The sequence below is a fragment of the Saccopteryx bilineata genome, chromosome 1 (genome assembly GCF_036850765.1).
Source record: "Saccopteryx bilineata isolate mSacBil1 chromosome 1, mSacBil1_pri_phased_curated, whole genome shotgun sequence".
Classification (NCBI taxonomy): Eukaryota; Metazoa; Chordata; class Mammalia; order Chiroptera; family Emballonuridae; genus Saccopteryx; species Saccopteryx bilineata.
Window position 1 is genome coordinate 318,765,124 of NC_089490.1, and position 22,061 is coordinate 318,787,184.

Below are 22,061 nucleotides of genomic sequence, written 5' to 3' on the forward strand. Positions count from 1 at the left end.
CCTCCTTCTCACTCTCAGAATCAGAATTGTTCATTTTAAGCCTCATATGAATATCAACTTAAAATGCAGATGGATGAATCTTAAAGGCTCATTTTTAAAGATAATGGACTGCCTAAAATTGAATGTGGGTGTCTTTTTTATAACTTATAGAAGAAATAAAAAGGTAGGAACTGATGATGCATCAGTGACTCATAAAAAATAATACAGTTACCATTTTCTCTGTAAAAATGTTTTCATCAGTGATTTCTGATGGAATTAATCATGGCAGTCAAATTCACTTACAGAGTATGTGCTGGGTCTTGTTTTCTTGGTTTCCTGGTCCACTCTCCACCATTCGCATACTGTCCCCCCCCCCCCCGGGGGTATAGCAGACCTGTGTGGACTATGTCATTGTGGTCCTTCCTTCCTACACTTTTGGTTGGATGCAGCTCATGGGAGGCCACTATACGATTGCAGAGGGCAGGAGAGTGAAGTCAGGGTAGCAATTCTCCTGGCTCTCTCCCTGAGGGTTGGCTGTTAATCTCTATTAAATGTCAGACTCTCTGTTAAGTAGCCCTCACCTTATTCAAGTTACCCTGTTTAATTTCTGGTAAATGTTCCCTCCTTGTGCCCCTTTAAGAGTAAGAATACACTAGCCTAGACTTGGGTGCAATAGCAGGCCACCATGCTGAATTTTTCTAATTTTGGCTCACTAATTCCTAGAATTTCTTCATTAAACTCCTCAGATTACCCAATTTAAGTATGCTATCTTTTTCCTTCCCAGAATCTGTCTTACACAGAAATTGCTTGTGGAATGGGAAAGTATACTTTATGACAGCTGTTGATAATAGAATCAAAGGGTTTAAACCTCTTTCTTTGGTGAGATAATTGGGTTATGTTTTGCTTGTATTACACATAAGCTTTTAATATTCCCAAGAGTACCCTATAAAAATAGATAAAAACAGCCTGACCAGGTGGTGGTGCAGTGGATAGAGTGTTAGACTGGGATGTGGAGGACCCAGGTTTGAGACCCCGAGGTCGCCAGCTTGAGTGCGGGCTCATCTGGTTTGAGCATAGCTCACGAGCTTGGACCCAAGGTCTCTGGCTCGAGCAAGGGGTTACTCGGTCTGCTGAAGGCCCACGGTCAAGGCACATATGAGAAAGCAATCAATGAACAACTAAGGTGTTGCAAGGAAAAACTGATGATTGATGCTTCTCATCTCTCTTCATTCCTGTCTGTCTGTCCCTATCTATCCCTCTCTCTGACTCTCTCTGTCTCTGTAAAAAAAATAAATAAAAAGATAAAAATAAATGCATGCATGCAGAGGTCTACTCAAGAGCATTTCAAAGAAGGAAGATGTGACGCATGAAATAAATCAAACCACAAACAGCAGGCTGATAAAAGATGATATGTCAGACTTAGTTGTTTAATAGAAAGTCAAGTTTCTATAACTATTCCATTAATTACTCATGTTTTTTATTCACTCACATAGTATTTGATTTATGCAGAAGTTTTTTATAAAAATAAACATGCAAAAATATGTAACATGCACAAACATTTTTCAGTCGCACTTTTCCTGGCTCCTAACTAAAAAGGACCAACAGTTCAGTCTACTTTGCTTGCAAAGTAGTAAGGCAGTGGTGTGATGTAGTGTGATTGATCACACAGAAAGTTAGTATTTGATGAGTTGAGAGGGACTCCTGGGGAAACTGGGGCTGACAAGTCAAGATAAAGAATTGCTATCAAGAAAATTATCTGAAGGTGAAAGAGATTTAGTACTGCATTGTGAAGATGGGTGGTTGCTCTATATGCAATGTCAAGGGTAGGCAGAGAGAACAGGAGAGATGAGAGGATATTAGTTCTGTCTAGGATAAGAAAATCTGCACTTCTGGATCAAAGACAAATCAAGAGTGTCATTAAAAAAACATGCCTTCCAATATTTCAATAAGCTTGCTGCTTATTTGAAATGAATATAAAATACTATATATACACTAAGAAGCACTGTAGTTAAACTTTATGTTTATGTCCTTTTTGTTTGTAGGGTGTACATTGTAGTGATTTGCTGTTGGCTTAATGGAAGCAAACAGGTTTTGAACTTGATTCCTTTAACAAGAAGGATTCATGCATTTGACAGTCATGTTCAAAGTGCTTGCAATTTCTTTCTGCTTAGCACTGGGGATCCAGTGGTGAATAAGGCGAAATAATCCTTGCTCTCAAGAGACGGAGGAAGCACTTTAGTTGTTTAGTGCTCCCTGAACCCTGGAGGAAGGGAGAAGGGTATGTGACCAGAGATTAAATAGACAGTAATAATGGTCTTGTTTTTATAACATTAGAATAAAACTCCTTTCCATTACCATTCCCCTAAAATAGTCTACAAAATTGTTAATTGTGTTGATTGTTAATTTCTAAATACCCGAGTCCAGTTTTTCCCATGGATAAACTGTATGTAATAAAATATATATTCTGGAATTTTCTTTATTTTCACCTTCCTAGGATGAATTTAAAAATGTACTCTTCTGAATATTCCATGCTGCCTGGAATAGTTACATGCCATTTTCATTTCTAACACTTCTGTTTTAGTAGAATTGTGCTTTAATCCAAATATTTTTTATTATTTTGAAGCAAAATGTAGAAGTTAAATTAGATACTTCATATAGAGCTTAGCTTGAATAGGAGCAGTTCCATTTGGTAAAAGTGCATCATCTTAGAACAGGAAGTGGAGGAAATTACTGCATATGCTCTGGACTCAAGCACACAATCTACTTGACTCAGAAGTTAATTTATGTTGCTGGCATTTTTAATAGAAATGGATTAGTCTACCTCTCACTAGCTGGGGCATCAGGCACTATTCCACCAGCAAAAAGATTCAGGAAAATGAGGTATGTAAAATCTATTGATTTTCATGACCTAACCAATATTTGAGTACTATCGGGGCAGGAGCTAGTTATACATTTTTCTAGAACTGGCATCTATGTGAATATTGTGTGTGATTACAATTTTAAAAATCAGACATGAAAATGTTGGTGAATAAACATTCATTAGTGCTAATTATAGATAAATGGATGTTCTTAATAAATACTTTTTTAAACTGCTCTGACTTTGCAATGTGTACCCTTTAACAGGAACAAAACTCTCTTTTGTTCACATAGTGCTTTGGGCTGTTCCTCTTTCTAGTAGATGATTTTTCTAGGTTATATATGTGATTAATATAGAATTCTGTAATATATGGCTTCATCAAATCCATTCTAGAGAGGTCATATAACCTAGCAACATCTAATAACTTTCTTGAAAGACTTCAAATGTTTATTATTTAAAAAGTTGTTTTACACACTTTTCTTTTGTATCTGAAAGTCAGAGGTTAAGCAACAGCACTTGTGAGAAAATATACATAGATTTTTGGTTGCTTCTAAGGGAAGATAAGGAGGCAGCAAAGCATGCATTTTGCTATGTCAACATGCAAGCAGGTTTTCCCTTCTTTCCTACCCATGCAAGGAGTACTACCTTCATTGTTCAAGCAGTAGTTATCTTCCTGAAACAATCAGAAATACCTCTTTAAACATTCTACATCTCGTTTTTCTGTTGACAGAGTGCTAAAGAGATGATAATAATCTGGTCTTTTTTTTAAAAAAAATAATGATGTCATTGCATATGGTTAATATCTGTTGTCTCAATGAGGAAGATGAGATGCTTTAAAACTGATAACATTTTCTATGAAAATGATTTTGCTATTCCTTCAAAAGGATGGAAGTTATAGGTATGAAAGCCTGATAAGTTAGAAGGAAATAGGGAATGTCATTAAGATTAGAAGCTTGCTAAAACAGAACTTACCATTATTCAAATAAATAGGCATTTAAATCATAAATTGTTAATTTAACATTTTTAGAATTAGAGATGTTACAACTCAGGCTTATTCTACCTCAATGTAAATTTGGAGGTGTTATATGAAAAAAATAAAAGTTTGAAAAGTAGATTAAAAATTGAGATATGAGTAAAGCTACTGATTATATTTGTTCTTTCCGTAAAAATACAGAAACCATTTACATCAATTACCATTGCAGTTCTTGCCTTTCCATGAGTCTTCTAATTGAGTAACAGCTGAAAAATGATAAAGTCAATGTCTTCTTGTTCATATAAATACACATTCTCTTAACTATATAAAACAATGAAACCCCAATTTAAGCACTTTCCATATTATAATTTCAACTGACCAAAAAAAAAAAAATCCTGTAATGTAGCCTAGAATAATTATTTCTCCCAGTTTTAGGAAGAAATAGAACAGAAACACAGGCTTGGTTCTTAGTCTTTTGGTACTTGGTACCATTTTTGTCAATTTTATGTCTTCGTGTTTTTTTTTTGGTTACATGGGAACTTCTCTGCAAGTTCTCATTCTCAGTACTTTCAGTTCACTTTTATAAATCCCCTAATCCTTATTTTTTTCTCCCTTAAATTTTTTTTATTGTTTTTTCAAAGCATTATCTATGTTCAGCAGATACTTCCCCTTCCCCTAATTATTGAACTTCCTCTTGTGTCAATAACAGAAATTATAGAATGTTAATATATACAGAAGACAAGAGAGAAAGTGAAGGCTAAAGAAGTTATTAGAAGCCATAAAAGTGACAGAGAGAAAGAGAGCTCAGAATTTCAGAAGGAAGATGATAGGTGGTTGCTCATGTAACAGATTTTGGTGACATCTTGTCTCTTCTACCTCATCCATCCTGTTACCTCAGAAATAATGCTGCTGTTCTCAGAGGCAGATTTAACAGTGGGCACACCAGGCTCACAACCTGTGCTCCGACTTCTGAAGGGCCTCACAAAACCCCAACTTTACACTTTTTTCTAATGACACCAAGTTCGGTTTCTTATGTGCAGTTATAACATTAATAGTACATAATATTTTTTATTTATTTTAAAATATGGTTAAAATGTATTTTTTTTCCCCTTGTCTCTCTCTTTTTTTTTCAGTGGCCCAATATTTTCTTCTGTGTCTGGGGCCTCAACTGACCTTAATCTGCCTCTGACTGTTCTAGAAACTCACCTCTAAGAATCACCTTGTGGCTAATTCTCAGGGAAAATTCCACTGCTTTGAAAAAAATGTTAAAGTAATAATTATATTTTTTAATGGAAAAGAATATCTAAAAATCACTAGCAATTTGAGGAGAAACTCTGATATAAAATATAGAAAACAAATCAAAAAACATAAAAAACAACTTAGGAGTAAATTTTCTGAAGTACTTTTTTATTATTAATTTTATTGGGGTGACATTGATAAATCAGGGTACATATGTTCAGAGAAAATATCTCTAGGTTATTTTGACATTAGATTATGCTGCATTCCCATCACTCAAAGTCCAATTGTGTTCCCTCACCTTCTAACTGCCTTTCTTTGTGCCTCACCTTCTAACTGCCTTTCTTTGTGCCTTTCCCCTCCCCCAACCACCTCCTTCTCCTCCCCCCCCCCCAACCACAACACTCTTTCCTGTCTCTGAGTCTCATTTTTATGTCCCACCTATGTATGGAATTATATAGTTCATAGTTTTTTCTGATTTACTTATTTTGATCAGTATAATGTTATCAAGGTCCATCCATGTTGTTGTAAATGATCCTATGTCACCATTTCTTATGGCTGAGTAGTATTCCATAGTATATATGTACCAAAGCTTTTTAATCCACTCGTCCACTGACGGACACTTGGGCTGTTTCCAGATCTTCACTACTGTGAACAATGCTGCCATAAACATGGGGGTGCATTTCTCCTTTTGAAACAGTACTATGGTGTTCTTAGGGTATATTCCTAAAAGTGTGATAGCTGGGTCAAAAGGCAGTTTGATTTTTAATTTTTTGAGGAGTCTCCATACTGTTTTCCACAGTGGCTGCACCATTCTGCATTCCCACCAGCAGTGCAGGAGGGTTCCCTTTTCTCCACATCCTCTCCAGCACTTATTCTGTGTTGTTTTGTTGATGAGCACCATTCTAACTGGTGTGAAGTGATATCATATTGTGGTTTTAATTTGCATTTCTCTAATGATTAGTGATGTTGAGCATTTTTTCATATGCCTATTGGCCATCTGTACGTCCTTTTTGGAGAAGTGTCTATTCATTTCTTTTGTCCATTTTTTTATTGGATTGTTTGTCTTCCTGGTGTTGAGATTTACAAGTTCTTTATAAATTTTGGTTAATAACCCCTTATCAGACGTATTGTCAAATATGTTCTCCCATTGTGTAGTTTGTCTTTTTATTCTGTTCTTTTTTATTTTTTATTTTTTGTATTTTTCTGAAGCTGGAAACGGGGAGAGACAGTCAGACAGACACCCGCATGCACCCGACCGGGACCCACCCAGCACGCCCACCAGGGGTGACGCTCTGCCCACCAGGGGGTGATGCTCTGCCCCTCCGGGGCATTGCTCTGTTGCGACCAGAGCCACTCTAACACCTGGGGCAGAGGCCAAGGAGCCATCCCCAGCGCCCGGGCCATCTTTGCTCCAATGGAGCCTCGGCTGCAGGAGGGGAAGAGAGCGACAGAGAGGAAGGAGAGGGGGAAGGGTGGAGAAGCAGATAGGTGCTTCTCCTGGTGTGCCCTGGCCGGGAATCGAACCCGGGACTTCTGCACGCCAGGCCGATGCTCTACCACTGAGCAAACCGGCCAGGGCCTTTATTCTGTTCTTATTGTCTTTAGCTGAACAAAAGCTTTTTAGTTTGATATAGTCCCATTTGTTTATCCTGCCTTTTATTTCACTTGCCCGTGGAGATAAATCGGCAAATATATTGCTGCAAGAGATGTCAGAGAGCTTACTGCCTATATTTTCTTCTAATATGCTTATGGTTTTATGGCTTACATTTAAGTCTTTTATCCATTTTGAGTTTATTTTTGTGAATGGTGTAAGTGGTGGTCTAGTCTCATTTTTTTGCAGGTAGCTGTCCAATTCTCCCAACAGCATTTGTTGAAGAGGCTGTCTTTACTCCATTGTATGCTCTTACCTCCTTTGTCAAATATCAGTTGTCCATAAAGGTGTAGGTTTATTTCTGGGTTCTTTGTTTTGTTCCGTTGATCTACATGCCTGTTCCTATGCCAGTACCAGGTTGTTTTGAGTACAATGGCCTTGTAATATAACTTAATATCCAGAAGTGTGATACCTCCCACTTTATTCTTCCTTTTCAAGATTGCTGAGGCTATTCGTGTTCTCTTTTGGTTCCATATAAATTTTTAGAATATGTGTTTTATATCTTTGAAGTATGTCATTGGTATTTTAATTGGTATTGCATTGAATTTATAAATTGCTTTGGGTAATATAGATATTTTAATGATGTTTATTCTTCCTAACCATAAGCATGGTATATGCTTCCACTTGTTTGTATCTTCCCTGATTTCTTTTATCAATGTTTTATAATTTTCTGAGTACAAGTCTTTAATCTTCCTGGTTAAATTTACTCCTAGATACGTTATTTTTTTGGTTGCAATGGTAAAGGAGATTGCTTCCTTAATTTCCCTTTCTGACAGTTGATTGTTAGTGTATAAAAATGCCTCTGATTTCTGAGTATTACTTTTATATCCAGCCACCTTGTTGAATTCATTTATCAGGTCCAGTAGTTTTTTGACTGAGACTTTATGGTTTTCTATATACAATATCATATCATCTGCAAATAATGATAGTTTTACTTCTTCTTTTCCAATTTGGTTGCCTTTTATTTTTTTTTCTTATCTGATTGCTGTGGCTAGGATTTCCAGAACAATGTTGAATAAAAGTGGCGAAAGGGGACTCCCCTGCCTTGTTCCTGATCTTAAGGGTATTGCTTTTAATTTTTGCCCATTGAGTATGATGTCAGCTATGGGTTTGTCATAGATGGCCTTTTTCATGTTGAGGTATGTTCCCTGTATTCTCCCTTTGCTGAGAGTTTTGATCATAAATGGGTGCTGTATTTTATCAAATGCTTTTTCTGCATCTATTGAAATTATCATGTGGTTTTTCTCCTTCCTTTTGTTTATGTGATGAATCACATTGATTGATTTGTGAATATTGTACCAGCCTTGCCTCCCCAGAATAAATCCTACTTGATCATGGTGTATGATTTTTTCCATATATTGCTGGATCTGGTTTGCTAATATTTTTTTAGGATTTTAACATCTAAATTTATGAGGAATATTGGCCTATAATTTTCTTTCTTTGTGTTGTCTTTACCTGGTTTTTGAATCAGAATAATTCTCGCCTCATAAAAGATGCTCGGAAGTCTTCCTTCCTCTTGAATTTTTTGAAATAGCTTGAGAAGGATAGGAGTTAGTTCTTCTTTGAATATTTGGTAGAATTCACTTGAAAAGCCATCAGGCCCAGGACTTTTCTTTTTTGGGAGTCTTTTGATAACTGTATCAGTCTCATTTGTTGTAATCAGTCTGTTTAGGTTTTCTGATTCTTCCAGAGTAATTTTGGAAGATTATATGTTTCAAGGAATTTGTCCATTTCACCTAGGTTGTCTAGTTTTTTGGCATACAGTTCTTCATAGTATTTTCTTACAATATTTTGTATTTCTGTCATGTCAGTTATTTCTCCACTCTCATTTCTAATTTTATTTACTTGACCTCTCTCTTTTTTTCTTGGTAAGACTGGCTAAGGTTCATCGATCTTGTTTACCTTTTCAAAGAATCAGTTCCTGGTTTCATTGATTCTCTGTATTGTTTCTTTGGCCTCTACGTCATTTATTTCCACTCTGATCTTTATTATTTTCTTCCTTCTACTTCCTCTGGGCTTTACTTGCTGTTCTTTTACTTTTTCTTTTAGATGCAAGGTCAGGTTGTTTATTTGAACTTTTTCTAACTTCTTAAGGTATGCCTGTAATGCTATGAACTTCCCTCTCAGGACTTCTTTTGCTATGTCCCATAAATTTTGAGTTGATGTATGCTCATTATCATTCATTTCTAAAACTATTTTATTTTCTTCTTTGGTCTCATTGTTAACTCATTTGTTATTTAATAACATGCTATTTAGTTTCCAAGTGTTTGAGTATTTTTCAGTTTTTCTGTTGTGGTTGAGTTCTATTTTCATGGCATTGTGATCAGAGAAAGTGCTGGATATGATTTCAATCTTCTTAAATTTGTTGAGACCGCTTTTGTTCCCTAACATGTGGTCTATTCTAGAGAATGTACCATGAGCACTTGAAAACAATGTATATTCTGCTGCTTTGGGGTGAAAGGTTCTGAAGATATCTATTAAATTGAGTTGATCTAGTGTGTCCTTTAAGTCTACTGTTTCTTTGTTAATTTTTTTTCTTGAGGACCTATCTAATGATGTTAGTGTGGTATTGAAATCCCCTACTATTATAGTGTTGCTATTGATCTCGCCCTTTAAATCCATCAAAGTCTGTTTTATATATTTAGGTGCTCCTATATTAGGTGCATAGATATTTATAATGGTTACATCCTCCTGTTGGATTGCTCCCTTTATCATTATATAATGACCTTCTTTATCTCTTATGATAGCCTTTGTTTTAAAGTCCATTTTGTCTGATATAAGTATTGCTACCCCAGCTTTTTTTTTCATTTCCATTTGCATGAAATATTTTTTCCATTCTTTTATCTTCAGTCTATGTGCATCTTTTGTTTTAAGGTATGTCTCCTGTAGACAGCATATGTACGGGTCCTGTTTTCTTATCCACACAGCTACCTTATGTCTTTTGATCGGATCATTAATCCATTTACATTTAAGGTTATTATTGATATGTAGTTGTTTATTACCATTTTATTCTTTAAAACTGTATTCTTCTTTTGCTATATTCTTTTTCACCTTTAATCTGTTTACAACAGGCCCTTAGCATTTCTTGCAGCATTGATTTGGTTGTAGTGAATTCCTTGAGTTTTTTTTTTTTTTTTTGTCTGGGAAGCTTTTTATTTTTTCTTCAATTTTAAATGATAGCCTTGCTGGATAAAGTAGTCTTGGTTGTAGGCTCTTGTTCTGCATTACTTTGAATATTTCTTTTCTTTTTTTGTATTTTTCTGAAGCTGGAAATGGGAAGGCAGTCAGACAGACTCCCGCATGTACCCAACCGGGATCCACCCGTCATGCCCACCAAGGGGCCTCGCTCTGTTGCAACCCGAGCCATTCTAGCACCTGAGGCAGTGGCCATATAGCTATCTTGAGCACCCAGGCCAACTTTGCTCCAATGGAGACTTGGCTGTGGGAGGGGAAGAGAGGGACAGAGAGGAAGGAGAGGGGGAGGGGTGGAGAAGCAGATGGGTGCTTTTCCTATGTGCCCTGGCCTGGAATCGAACCTGGGACTCCTGCACACCAGGGTGACTCTCTACCACTGAGCCAACTGGCCAGGGCTATTTTGAATATTTCTTGCCATTCCCTTCTGGCTTCAAGTGTTTCTGTTGAGAAGTTGGAAGTCATCTTTATGAGGGCTCCTTTGTAGGTGATAGCCTTTTTTTTTCTAGCATCTTTTAATATTTTCTCTTTATCACTTAGCTTTGTGTATTTTAATTATGATGTGTCTTGGTGTAGATTTCCTTGGGTTTCTCTTTAATGGAGTTCTCTGTGCTTCTTGAACTTGTGAGATGTTTTCCTGCTTTAATTTAGGGAAATTTTCAGCTATGATATATTTGAACAAAGTCTCTATTCTTTGTTCTTTCTCTTCTTCTTTACGAAGCCCTATGATGTGGATAGTATTTCTCTTCATGCTCACAGAGCTCTCTTAGAGTTTCCTCAGACTTTTTGAGTTTCTTTTCTTTTTTCTGCTCTGCTTCTGTGCCTTCATTTATCTTGTTCTCTAACTCGCTGATTCTATTCTCAGCTTCATCCATCCTGCTTTTCATTCCTTCCATTGTGTTCTGTATTTCTGATATTGTATTTATCATTTCTGACTGGTTCTTTTTTATTATTTCAATGTCCTTTTTAATATTTGCTATCTCTTTATTTAGGTGTTCATAATGATTGTCTATTGTTCTAAGATCAATGAGCATCCTAACAATCGTTATTTTAAACTCTGCATCTGGTAATTTGGTTATATCTGACTCATTCAGGTCCTTTTCTGGGAATTTCTCTTGATTCATTTGTGTTGCATTTCTCTGCCTTCCCATTTTGTCTGTGTAAAAGAAGGTTTTGGCCGCTGGAGTTCACTGGTTGTGGCCTCTGTGTTCCCTAGGTGTGGTCTGTCTGCAGGCCCGCCATCCCTCTGCTGCTGTTATCTAGGGCATTTGGGTATGGGGATTGCTGGTGCCAGCCCACTGGGGCTGTTGCTGTGGTTTCTGCCTCTCCATCATGGGAGGGGTTTTGATCACGTGCTTGGGTGTACAAGCCTCGGTGGCCTCAGCCATATCCCCGCCCCTGCGGGTGGGTTAATGCGATATGCCCAGCCACAAGCCTTGGCCCTGACGACAGTGGTGAGCACCTTTGCTCAGCTGTTTGTCTCTGCCTGATTCCAGGCTTTTGCCCCGCCCCTGTGGGAGAAGCCTGCTTGTGGAACGGCTGCAAACCTTGGCTCCATGGGCCAGGCGGGGCTGTGTGCTCTTGCTCAGTCATGGGACTCTGCCTGTTCTGGGCTTTTGCTCCAGCCCTGTGGGAGGAGCTGGCTTGGGCATCAGGCCACAAACCTCGGTTCCTGTGGGCTGGGAGAGGCTGTGCTCCTGTGCCCTTGCTCAAGGGCAGGTCTCTGCCCCTTCCGGGCTTGTTCCCTCCCCCTGCAGGCTGGATTGCAGACGGCATGCAGCTGGGTTTGACCATTTTCACACGTCCCCTCCACCCCAGCCCGGCAAGACTGAGCTCACACCTGGGCTCAGTGGTGGCCAGCCAGCTTCCGCCCTTGCCAACAGAACTGCGCTTCCACATCCTGCCACCACTGCCCTTGGGCAAGCCTTCAGCCGTGTGAGTGGGGGCACTGCAGATCATACCCTAACACTCAATACAGTAGACCCAAAAGCTCCCTCCTTTTAAACGACTCTGCTCTAAGTACCATGAGAGCTTGTTTGGTTGGTGTCCTGCTTCCCTTTGCTGGTATTGCTGTTTCCAGGAGAAATATTCACTTCAGATTTGGGAAGTGACTCAGCCCAGGGGTTAGGTTGGTTGTCCCTCAAAGTGTTTCTCCCTGTGCCTCCTAGATTATACTCTCTTCCTGCTGCTCCAGTCCTCTCCTCTCTCCCCGTCATCCAGAGCCTCAGGTGAGTGGTTGTGACAGAGGTTTTCTGTGCAGTCCCTTTAAGAAGAATCCCGGTTCTGAGAAATCAGTGTCTTTCTCACAAACAGTATCCTAACTTGTTTCCAGCTAAATACTGTCCATATGCCTCTTCTAGGCTCTGGCACTGCAGGCTAGGGCTTTGTTCCTGAGGCTCAGGACCCTCCCCTCTCTGCTAAACTAACTTCCTGCCACGCAAGTCTCTCCGGGTTGCCATTTGCTCCAGGGAGCTAGGCAACCCTCTCCATGTTTCCGCTTTTTCTACTAGTCTCAGTGTGGCTTCTTCAGTGTTCCTTGGTTGAAGAATCTTAGTCCAAAGTTGATTTTTTCAGATAATGGTTCTTAAAATTAAGTTGTAATCCACTTTGGTTCTGGGAGGTGGAAGTTGGTATGTCCGCCGACTCCACCCCCATCTTGTCCTCCCTGAAGTATTTTTATCAGTGTAGTGTATATCACAATATCTCCAGAATTGGACAAGACAAGATAGTATGTTTTTGAAGGCAGAAAAGTATTATATAAGAAACATTTGAGGAACAAAATGATGTTTTTGACAATTAAAATATAATAGAGAAAAATTTCAAAAGATATATTAGAGCATAAAGTTAAAGAAGTATCTCAGAGTATAATGCAAAACAATAATTTTAAAATAAGAAGAAAAGATAAGAAAATTTAAAAATTAATCCAGAATGTCCAACATCCAATAAAGAGTTCCAGGAAACAATACTAAAAACAGGAAACAAAATCATTAGAAAATAAGTAAAAATGTTTCTCAGAAAAGGACACATTTTTTCAAATTAAAAAGTATACTGAATACTCTGAATGATGGAAGAAAAGATATTTCTTTGAATAAAATCATGTGAATTTTAGGTCAACACACGAGAATATCCAGAATCATTTCTCAATAGCAACTATAAAAACTATAACAGAAGAACATTCAAAATTATTGTCAACCTAGAGTTCTCTACCCAACCAAACTACTAATTAAGTTTGGCGGTAGCATAAAGTCATTTTTGGATATGCAAAATTTCAAGAAATTAACCTCCCAGGTATGCTTTCTCAGTCATTGGAGAGTGTGTGTTGTGATAGAACATGGAACTTAACTAAGAAAAAGTAGAATCTGGGATACAGAAAACAAAAAATCTGACATAAATGTGAATCCTTGAAATGATACTAAAAGGAAGATTCAAACAACATACATTCATCAGATCTAGACAGCAACCAGTCCATATTAGCAGGTTAGAAGGCTACAGAAGAGATTCTTCAAGAAGCTAAAACCGAAAAAAACGCATAGTATGTTGAATGCATTAAAGGAAGACTTACAATAAAGAAGATAATTTTCATTCTAATCATAGGTACCTAGAACATTAAGCATATAGAACAGGGGTTGGGAACCTATGGCTTGTGAGCCAGATGTGGCTCTTTTGATGGCTGAATCTGGCTTGCAGACAAATTTTTAATAAAAAAATAATAATGTTAAAAATATAAAACATTCTCATGTATCATATTACAATCCATTTGTTTCCTACCACTCACATTCATGGTTGCAGGTGGCTGGAGCCAATCACAGCTGTCCTCTGGGACAACACCAAATTTTTATTGGATAATGTGCAAAGTACACGGGTTGTTGTATGGCTCTCATGGAATTACATTTTAAAATATGTGGCATTCATGGCTCTCTCAGCCAAAAAGTTTCCCAACCCCTGATATAGAGAAAGAGAATTTTTAACAGCTAGGTTTCAGGACATAGGGAAGCTATACCAGAAAAGACACTATAGCATACAACTTGTGTAGTTATGACTAGCACTTGCATTGTCCTAATGTAAATAATTATCTAACAAAAATCATGATATAACTATACTTGAATGATATGGAACCCCGAAGCTTGTTTGTGTGTGTCTATGTGAGTGTGAAGATATGGTGCAAGATTGTGAAAGTTGAATCCTGAAATTTTGCATTGGGAACTCCATAGATAATGCCAAACCTGGAAAATAAAAAAATAGCAAGTCATATGGATATAATTAGTTAAATTATCAGATAATTAGCTAAAGGAGTTAAAATGTATTGCTTCTGGGGATCTAAAAATGGGGAAAATAAAGAACAAAGGATTGCTGCTTTTTATAACAAGCTTATAGAGTCCTTAAAATATTCACATGAATAACATTGATAAAATTAAGGTAGAATTGAAAACAAAAAAATAGCTAGAGACAACAAAATAGTTTTAGAAGTTATTTTCTTATTATTTAATGAAAGTTCCATATACATTTTCTAAAGACCCAGCTTAGAAATTATTAATGTCTGGCTATTGGCTCTTTAGTTAATTTACAAAGTTGTCTTTTTAGTTTTTTTATTTTTATTTATTTTTTCTGAAGCTGGAAACGGGGAGAGACAGTCAGACAGACTCCCGCATGTGCCTGACTGGGATCTACCCAGCATGCCCACCAGGGGGTGACACTCTGTCCACCAGGGGGCAATGCTCTGTCACGACCAGAGCCACTCTAGTGCCTGGGGCAGAGGCCAAGGAGCCATCCCCAGCGCCCAGGCCATCTTTGCTCCAATGGAGCCTCGGCTGCAGGAGGGGAAGAGAGAGACAGAGAGGAAGGAGAAGGGGAGGGGTGGAGAAGCAGATGGGCCCTTCTCCTGTGTGCCCTGGTGGGGAATCGAACCCGGGACTTCTGCACGCCAGGCCGATGCTCTACCACTGAGCCAACCGGCCAGGGCCTACAAAGTTGTTTTTTTTAATAAAACATTAGCTTGGTTGGTTTTGAAGAGGACTTGGATGGCTAAAGGATTGTGTTGAATGAAAATCTGTGAAAAACCTTTGCGAATATGGAAGCATACTCCTCAAGCTCCTAGGATAACCATAATCTATTTCTTAGTTGCTGGGATTTTGCTATCTTATTTAGGCATCACTCTACTATAGACAGACAGCATTGCCTGGAGATTTGGAACAATATGGATCAGGGCTAATAGGGAAAGAGATTTAGGTTCTCTAGGCTTGGTTGCTTTGTAAGGGAAAATGGTTTATAAGGTCTTTTGGTCTAGTTAAATTCTCTTCATACTGGGGAATTTATTATTATCTTTAAAGTGGGAGGGCTCTTAGAGCATTTATAAAGAGAGGAGCCTTCAGCTACATCAATAATCAATCGAACAATTTTTCCTTCTTTTCAGGCCCCCCCTGTAACCTGACCCTTTCCTATTCTTCAGGAGCCATCCTTTATGGTTTCCAGTTAGTGATAATGATAAGGCTTATGCCCTTTAAGTTCAAAAAGACCTTAGGACATAAAGTTATGAGTCAGTAAGAAAAAAAAAGATCTGCACTGTAGAATTTTGATCAGAGGAGGAATCAATTTCTCTTCATATCACAGACTGAATGAAGGCTGGCCACCTCTTTGAAAACTGTCTCTATCACAGAAGGATTCCTTCCCACCTCCCATCTTGATGACAATGTCTCAAATTTTCAATAATGCTTAGAAAAACACCTTGCAGAGTTCAAGCATTAGTGATTGCCATTAATGAATCATATGCCATAGCATATAGTTGATCCCTCTCCTGAAAAAACTCACCGCCTGAACCTGACTCCTGTATCACCTTCCCAAATACACTCTCACATAACTCCTGCTAATTCTTTTGTTTTTAGCAAGTCATTTTCTCCTGTAAACTAGATGACCAATGTTACAGGTTTATTATGACAATTAAACAGCTGATAACAAGGCATTGTGCTAATTGCCCATTTTTATTTTAGACCACAAGAATATATAAGCAGAAGCATCTCTTTTTTTTCACATTGGTTTTTCTGGGCCTAATATGATATCTTGCATTGGCATAGGAAGGGCTCAATATGTATGTAAAACTTGAATGCTCTTTCTTATGTCTATACCATCTGTAATTGAAAAACACACATTGATCTCTATGTGAATGTCACAGAGAGATTAAGGGAATTGCCAGTATTTGCCCCAAATTGGAATGTTAAAATATACAATGTGCTTGGCTTTTTTAAAGGAGTTCTTGAAATCCATTAACAAATAAATGCATCTTCATTTTATATTATAGTTGGTCTAGAGACAATGAGACAACATCTAATATACTTAAAGATTGCATTAGATGGCAAGTCATTTGGCACACTAAATTGCTCTTAATATGATTTGTTCACAATTTTTCTATTGTATTACAGACGAGGCACCGACAACAGACTGGCCCACCGGCGGCAGACAGTTCTTCGTGAGAAGGGGAGAAGGTTAGCTAACCGAGGACCTGCGTACATGTTTAACGATCACTCAACAAGCCTATCTGCTGAGGAGGAACGCTTTTTAGATGCAGCTGAGTATGGCAACATCCCAGTGGTGAGAAAGATGTTAGAAGAATGCCTGTCACTCAATGTTAACTGTGTGGATTACATGGGCCAAAATGCCCTGCAGTTGGCAGTGGCCAACGAGCATCTGGAAATTACAGAACTTCTACTCAAGAAAGAAAATCTCTCTCGTGTTGGGGATGCCTTGCTTTTAGCTATTAGTAAAGGTTATATCCGGATTGTGGAAGCCATCCTCAGTCATCCAGCTTTTGCTGAAGGAAAGAGGTTAGCGACCAGTCCCAGCCAGTCTGAACTCCAGCAAGATGATTTTTATGCCTATGATGAAGATGGGACACGGTTCTCCCATGATGTGACTCCAATCATTCTGGCTGCCCACTGCCAGGAATATGAAATTGTGCACACTCTCTTGCGGAAGGGTGCTCGGATTGAACGACCTCATGATTATTTCTGCAAGTGCAGTGAATGTAACCAGAAACAGAAACATGACTCCTTTAGCCACTCCAGATCTAGGATTAATGCCTATAAAGGTCTAGCAAGTCCAGCTTACCTGTCATTGTCTAGTGAAGATCCAGTCATGACAGCTTTAGAGCTTAGTAATGAGCTGGCAGTGCTGGCCAACATTGAGAAAGAGTTCAAGGTAGGTCTTTAACAAAAAGGACTTTACCCTCTGCAGGTCAAATTCAAGGTATATTTACAAGCTTCCACTTTGTGCTCACCATGTGATTTTATGTTTCTTTTATTTTCCCCCCAAAAGCTCTTTGCTATAATTATATGCAGCAAAAGTTGCGATTACTATCATTTAGAGATATTTTGCTATATACTATATACATTTTACAGTTATTATGCCTAATCTTTATCACAACCTTGAAAAGATATCAGTTCCTTTTCAGATGAAGAAATGGAGGTATATAGAGGTTAGGTAAGGTCCAAGATCAACAACAGGTAAATGACAGAGCTGGGATCAGAATCCAGATATGCTGTGCTCTAAAACCCAACATCTTTCTTGTATAAAACATTTTTTCTGTTGTCAGCGCATGGTGATTGATGCTGTTGAGGTCAGACATGCTGAAGGAAGTCATAGTTTGACTTGACAGATAGATGCATACCTTTTGCTCAGTATAAATATTAACATTTAAAAACAGAATTCTTAAATTGGTCCATCTGATGTATCCAATGGCCTCTAAATGCTATGATGATTTGATGCCCCTGATCACCTACTTTTAAAATAAGTGAAGAACCTCTCCTTTAATGTTCAGAATAGCTACATCTTTCTTTTTTTCTCCTTGAGCTTGTATTTTCAGTCTAATTACCTCCACAAGTGTGATTCCTAATGCAATAGCCTTTTATTGTAGTTTCTCATAATCACTATATATATGAAATTATATATACCTATATATGTTTTTATGAAACATATTTATATAAAATTTTTGATTTTTTAAATTTCCTATTATAAGGTTTGGAAATTAAAAATATTTCAGAAAAAGTTAATTATATTATTTGTGCATTTGAACAAAACCACATAATTAAACATTATTGTTTAATAATAACATACAAATTTTGAAAAAAAATTGAATATATAACACTTCTTATTGGAAATGAATTTTTAGTGGGATTAATCATATTCACACTTTTGTTATGTAGTTAATGAAAAAAAAGGTATATCCTGATAAATATCTTGGTAAAGAAACTAGCATGGTACTTTGGATTTTGTTAATAGCTTTTTGAATTATTAAAGATTTTATAAAATAAAATTAAAAGACGGTTCACTGTAGGTGGGGTATTTTTTATACGATTTGATAGCTACCTTACTAAATTACATGCACTGAATCTGAAAGAAATCACATAAAAGTTTTCATTTTTTCAATGTTTATTTCATTGATTTTAGAGAGAGGAAGGGGGAGAGAAAGAGAGAGAGAGACAGGAATATTGATCTGTTCTTGCATGTGCCCTGATCAGGAATTGAACTGGCAATCTCTGTGCTTCAGGGCAATATTCTAATTAATTGAGCCATTTGTCCAGGGCTCACATATAAGTTTTATTCACCCTGGCCATTTGGCTCAGTGAATAGAGCATTGGCCCAGTATATGGACGGCCGTGGTCTCAATTCCAAGTCAGTGCACACAGGAGAACTGGCTATCTGCTTCTCTTCTCCCTCTCCCCCTTCTCTCCCTCTCCTTTTTCTCTCCCTCTCCCCTTCTTGCAACCAGGGGCTTGGTAAGTTCGAGCATTGGCCCTGGATGCTGAGGATAGCTGATTCAGCATTGGCCCCAGACAGGGGTTACCAAGCGGATCCCACTTGAGGCTCCCGAGGGAGTCTGTCTATCTCCCCTCCTCTAAATTAAAAAAAAAAAAGGGGGGGGAGTTTTATTCATGCATGTTAGTCAATGTCCTTTAAAAATTTTGAATCTTGGAAACCATTCCAAATCACATTGAAAAGAATCATCCTCACTGATTTTTTTCTACCATGGCCATTTGAGATGCCTTTTATTCTAGCTAAAGATACATCTAAAGATGAGTATTAAGACTAGTTGAAAAGACTCACACATTTAAATACATGAAACTTTATTTCTGTATTCAGTATTCTGTACTGAAACCTCGCTTGCCATCTACTTACTGGACTCTCATTCAAGAAGGGTGTATTTTTTGATGATTGTTAGAGAACAAAGAGGCAAATATATTGAACAAAAGTTATTTTTTCTATCAACACACTATACCATGGTTCTAAATTCAGAACATTTCAACATGAACCAACACATTGTATTTCTATCACTAAGTTTTATCTTCACTAGAAATGCGTATTAGGGTAGGGATATTCAGGAACCCATGCAGGGGTCCCCAAACTACGGCCCGCTGGCCACATGCGGCCCCCTGAGGCCATTTATCTGGCCTCCGCTGCACCTCGAATAGGGGCACCTCTTTCATTGATGGTCAGTGAGAGGAGCACAGGATCCATCCTCATCCTGTGCTCCGGGAGTACTGTATGTGGCGGCGCCACAAAGCGCAGCATGGCTTACGTACAGTACTACTTCCGGTGATGTGGGATGCACGCATCATGGCTCCGGAAGCACGTCATATCACCTGTTACGGCTAGCAGTGACAAATATGGAACCGGACATTGACCATCTCATTAGCCAAAAGCAGGCCCATAGTTCCCATTGAAATACTGGTCAGTTTGTTGATTTAAATTTACTTGTTCTTTATTTTAAATATTGTATTTGTTCCCATTTTTTTTTTACTTTAAAATAAGATATGTGCAGTGTGCGTAGGGATTTGTTCATAGTTTTTTTTATAGTCCGGTCCTCCAACAGTCTGAGGGACAGTGAACTGGCCCCCTGTGTAAAAATTTTGGGGACCCCTGCATTAGGGTCTATAGTGCTTGAATTAATCATTAAAGGGGGATTCCTTATTGCAAGTTACATGAGTGGGTAACAGTGGAGAATTAAAGGTCAAAGATATACCTTTAAGAAAATCAGTTTAGGAAAGTTAAGTATCTGAAACTTTATTCCCTTAAAGCTATCAATGTTTTATGGTCCCTTGGAAAATCTTTGCATATCTGTTTGAAGGCAACTAATCTATTTCATGAGTCAGAGAATGTGAACTTTCATAAAGATTTTTGTAAGCTCTAACATACAGCTTCTTTAACCTCCTCTTTCAAATTTTCCTCTTCCATAAAAACCGTAGTAGTCTTTAATAAAAGAGGCCAGAAGAGTTGCTACTGAGTTCCATGAGCAATTTTAGTCTTGCGCTTTGAATCTCCTCAACCAAACAATTTGCATTTATTACCCATATTACCAGGTCTGTAGCTGGCTCCATGAAGAGGTACAACCAGACCACAGTTAACAACAATTAGATAAAGCCACAAGAATAAGAAGAAAACTAATAGGCCCAAAGAATTGCATGTCTCGATAGAGAATAGGGAGAAACAAGATTCAAAAGTTTTTCACCCATTCAAATTCAATTTTTATCAATAATTTTTTTTTGCTATGAAAGCATGAAACATCAACCAAACTTAAATTTAGGCTAAGCCTAATTTTTGCAACTAATACCAGACCATTAAAGAAAAAAAAAAACACTGAGAAGTTAAATTTGATAGAGAGGAGAGCATGACTCCTAGCTTTTCTCCTTGACACACGACTGAGCTCAGATAAGGTAGAATAAGCTTACAGACAAGAAGAGCAATACCAGGGATGATTTTAATCAGCAAATTTATTCTCCCAGATTTCGAATTTCTTTTTAGCATCTCAATATGTACCTATGACTTATGTCTCTAAACCCTTTTTGAACTTATTTATATTTTAGGTTGTTTGTGGTAACAATGTTCTCTTTACCCTACAATCACCTCTCATATTTGAAGAATTGTCATCTTTCCTGTTACTCTGGATCAGTAGTTTTTCTAGAGCTTTTGCAGATCTTTCATATCTTCCTAGGGATCTGTGCCTATACGTGCCCATGGCCCTCCAGGTGCCTCTGCTGCTGACTTTGAGAAAGGGGAAGGTAGAGAAACTCCTGATCCATCTGTTTTGAAACCGTTCTGTATTCAGAAGTTCAGAAAGGTCTGACATTGTTTGAAAGAGGAATAACCTCTAAGAAAGTGACTGAGCTGAAAGTAGGTTTTGTTAGCGGAAAGCCAGTGTGACTGTTATCAGATCTTAGCAGGGTGACAAAGGTGTCACTTTGTAGCTAAAGTGCTAAGTAGCCTACAAGGCAGAGTCACAGCATTGGAAGCACAAGGCTGGGATCTAGACCAAACAGGAAAGAGGAAATGTACCTTTATTGAGATTTATGAATTATTCTAAGTGGTTTACACTCTATGATACAGCAGCATTTGTGTTCTCTATAATTAGGGGAAATTAGTAGAAAGCCAGAAAATAAAGTAACTTTTCTCAGAGTGTATAGTTAATAAGTAGCAGAGCAAGAATGAAAATCTAGGTGTGTTTTGTACCCAGCTATGTTTCTTTCTTTACATTGCTCAACAAAATTTTTGATTCCCAGCCGTGTGCCGCACACTGTGCTAGGATGTGAGGACTCAAAGGTGAGTATGCAGTATGATAGCCTTTTCTCTGAAGGATCATTGAATCAATTCGAGGGAGGCAGATATGTAAACAAATAAATGCACTGAAGTGTGTGTATGCTCTTGCCTCTGAATTTCCTATCCTAATTTGAAATGGGTGGACAGAAAAAAATCTCATTCTGGAAGAAGCGTAGATCAAGGATGTCAGCAATTAGGCAGAGAAGTTAAGTGCAGCAATTTGCATCATAAGAGGCCTCAGCCCCTGAAAGCACATTTACTTGTTTACTGTTTACATGTTTACTTAGTTGCTGCTCTGCCAGCTTCAGAGGGGCCCTGAGAAATTCTATGTGAAGGGAAAAATAAAAGCTGGTTATCAAACGCTGTATTAAGTTAAATATGTAGCCACTGATGATGGTGACAATCAACATGAAAGTTAGTAGCATCTGCCATATCTAAGAAAATGTCTTCATTTACATTTCCAATTGCATCTCATCTCTTTACCTCTTCTCTAGAGTAGTGTAATTTTTATACCCCTCACAACCTCACCAATAGGTGCAGTGTAAATGCTTGCTAATGACACATCAGTTGCAACAGAACTCAGTGATCAA

The 22,061-nt window shown here is 38.0% G+C and overlaps 1 protein-coding gene across 4 annotated transcripts in view; it reads left to right on the forward strand.

Moving 5' to 3' along the window:
- The window catches only part of TRPC6 (transient receptor potential cation channel subfamily C member 6), a 136,743-nt gene that overhangs the window by 67,020 nt on the left and 47,662 nt on the right, over positions 1 to 22,061 (forward strand). For 3 of the 4 annotated variants that reach the window (XM_066247981.1, XM_066247992.1, XM_066247998.1), the window contains exon 2: positions 16,305 to 17,079. In XM_066247981.1, the coding sequence (XP_066104078.1) occupies positions 16,305 to 17,079 (775 nt within the window). Of the gene's footprint in view, positions 1 to 2,760; positions 2,860 to 16,304; positions 17,080 to 22,061 lie in introns of those variants that run through there. The other variant, XM_066248006.1, reaches the window with a different exon arrangement.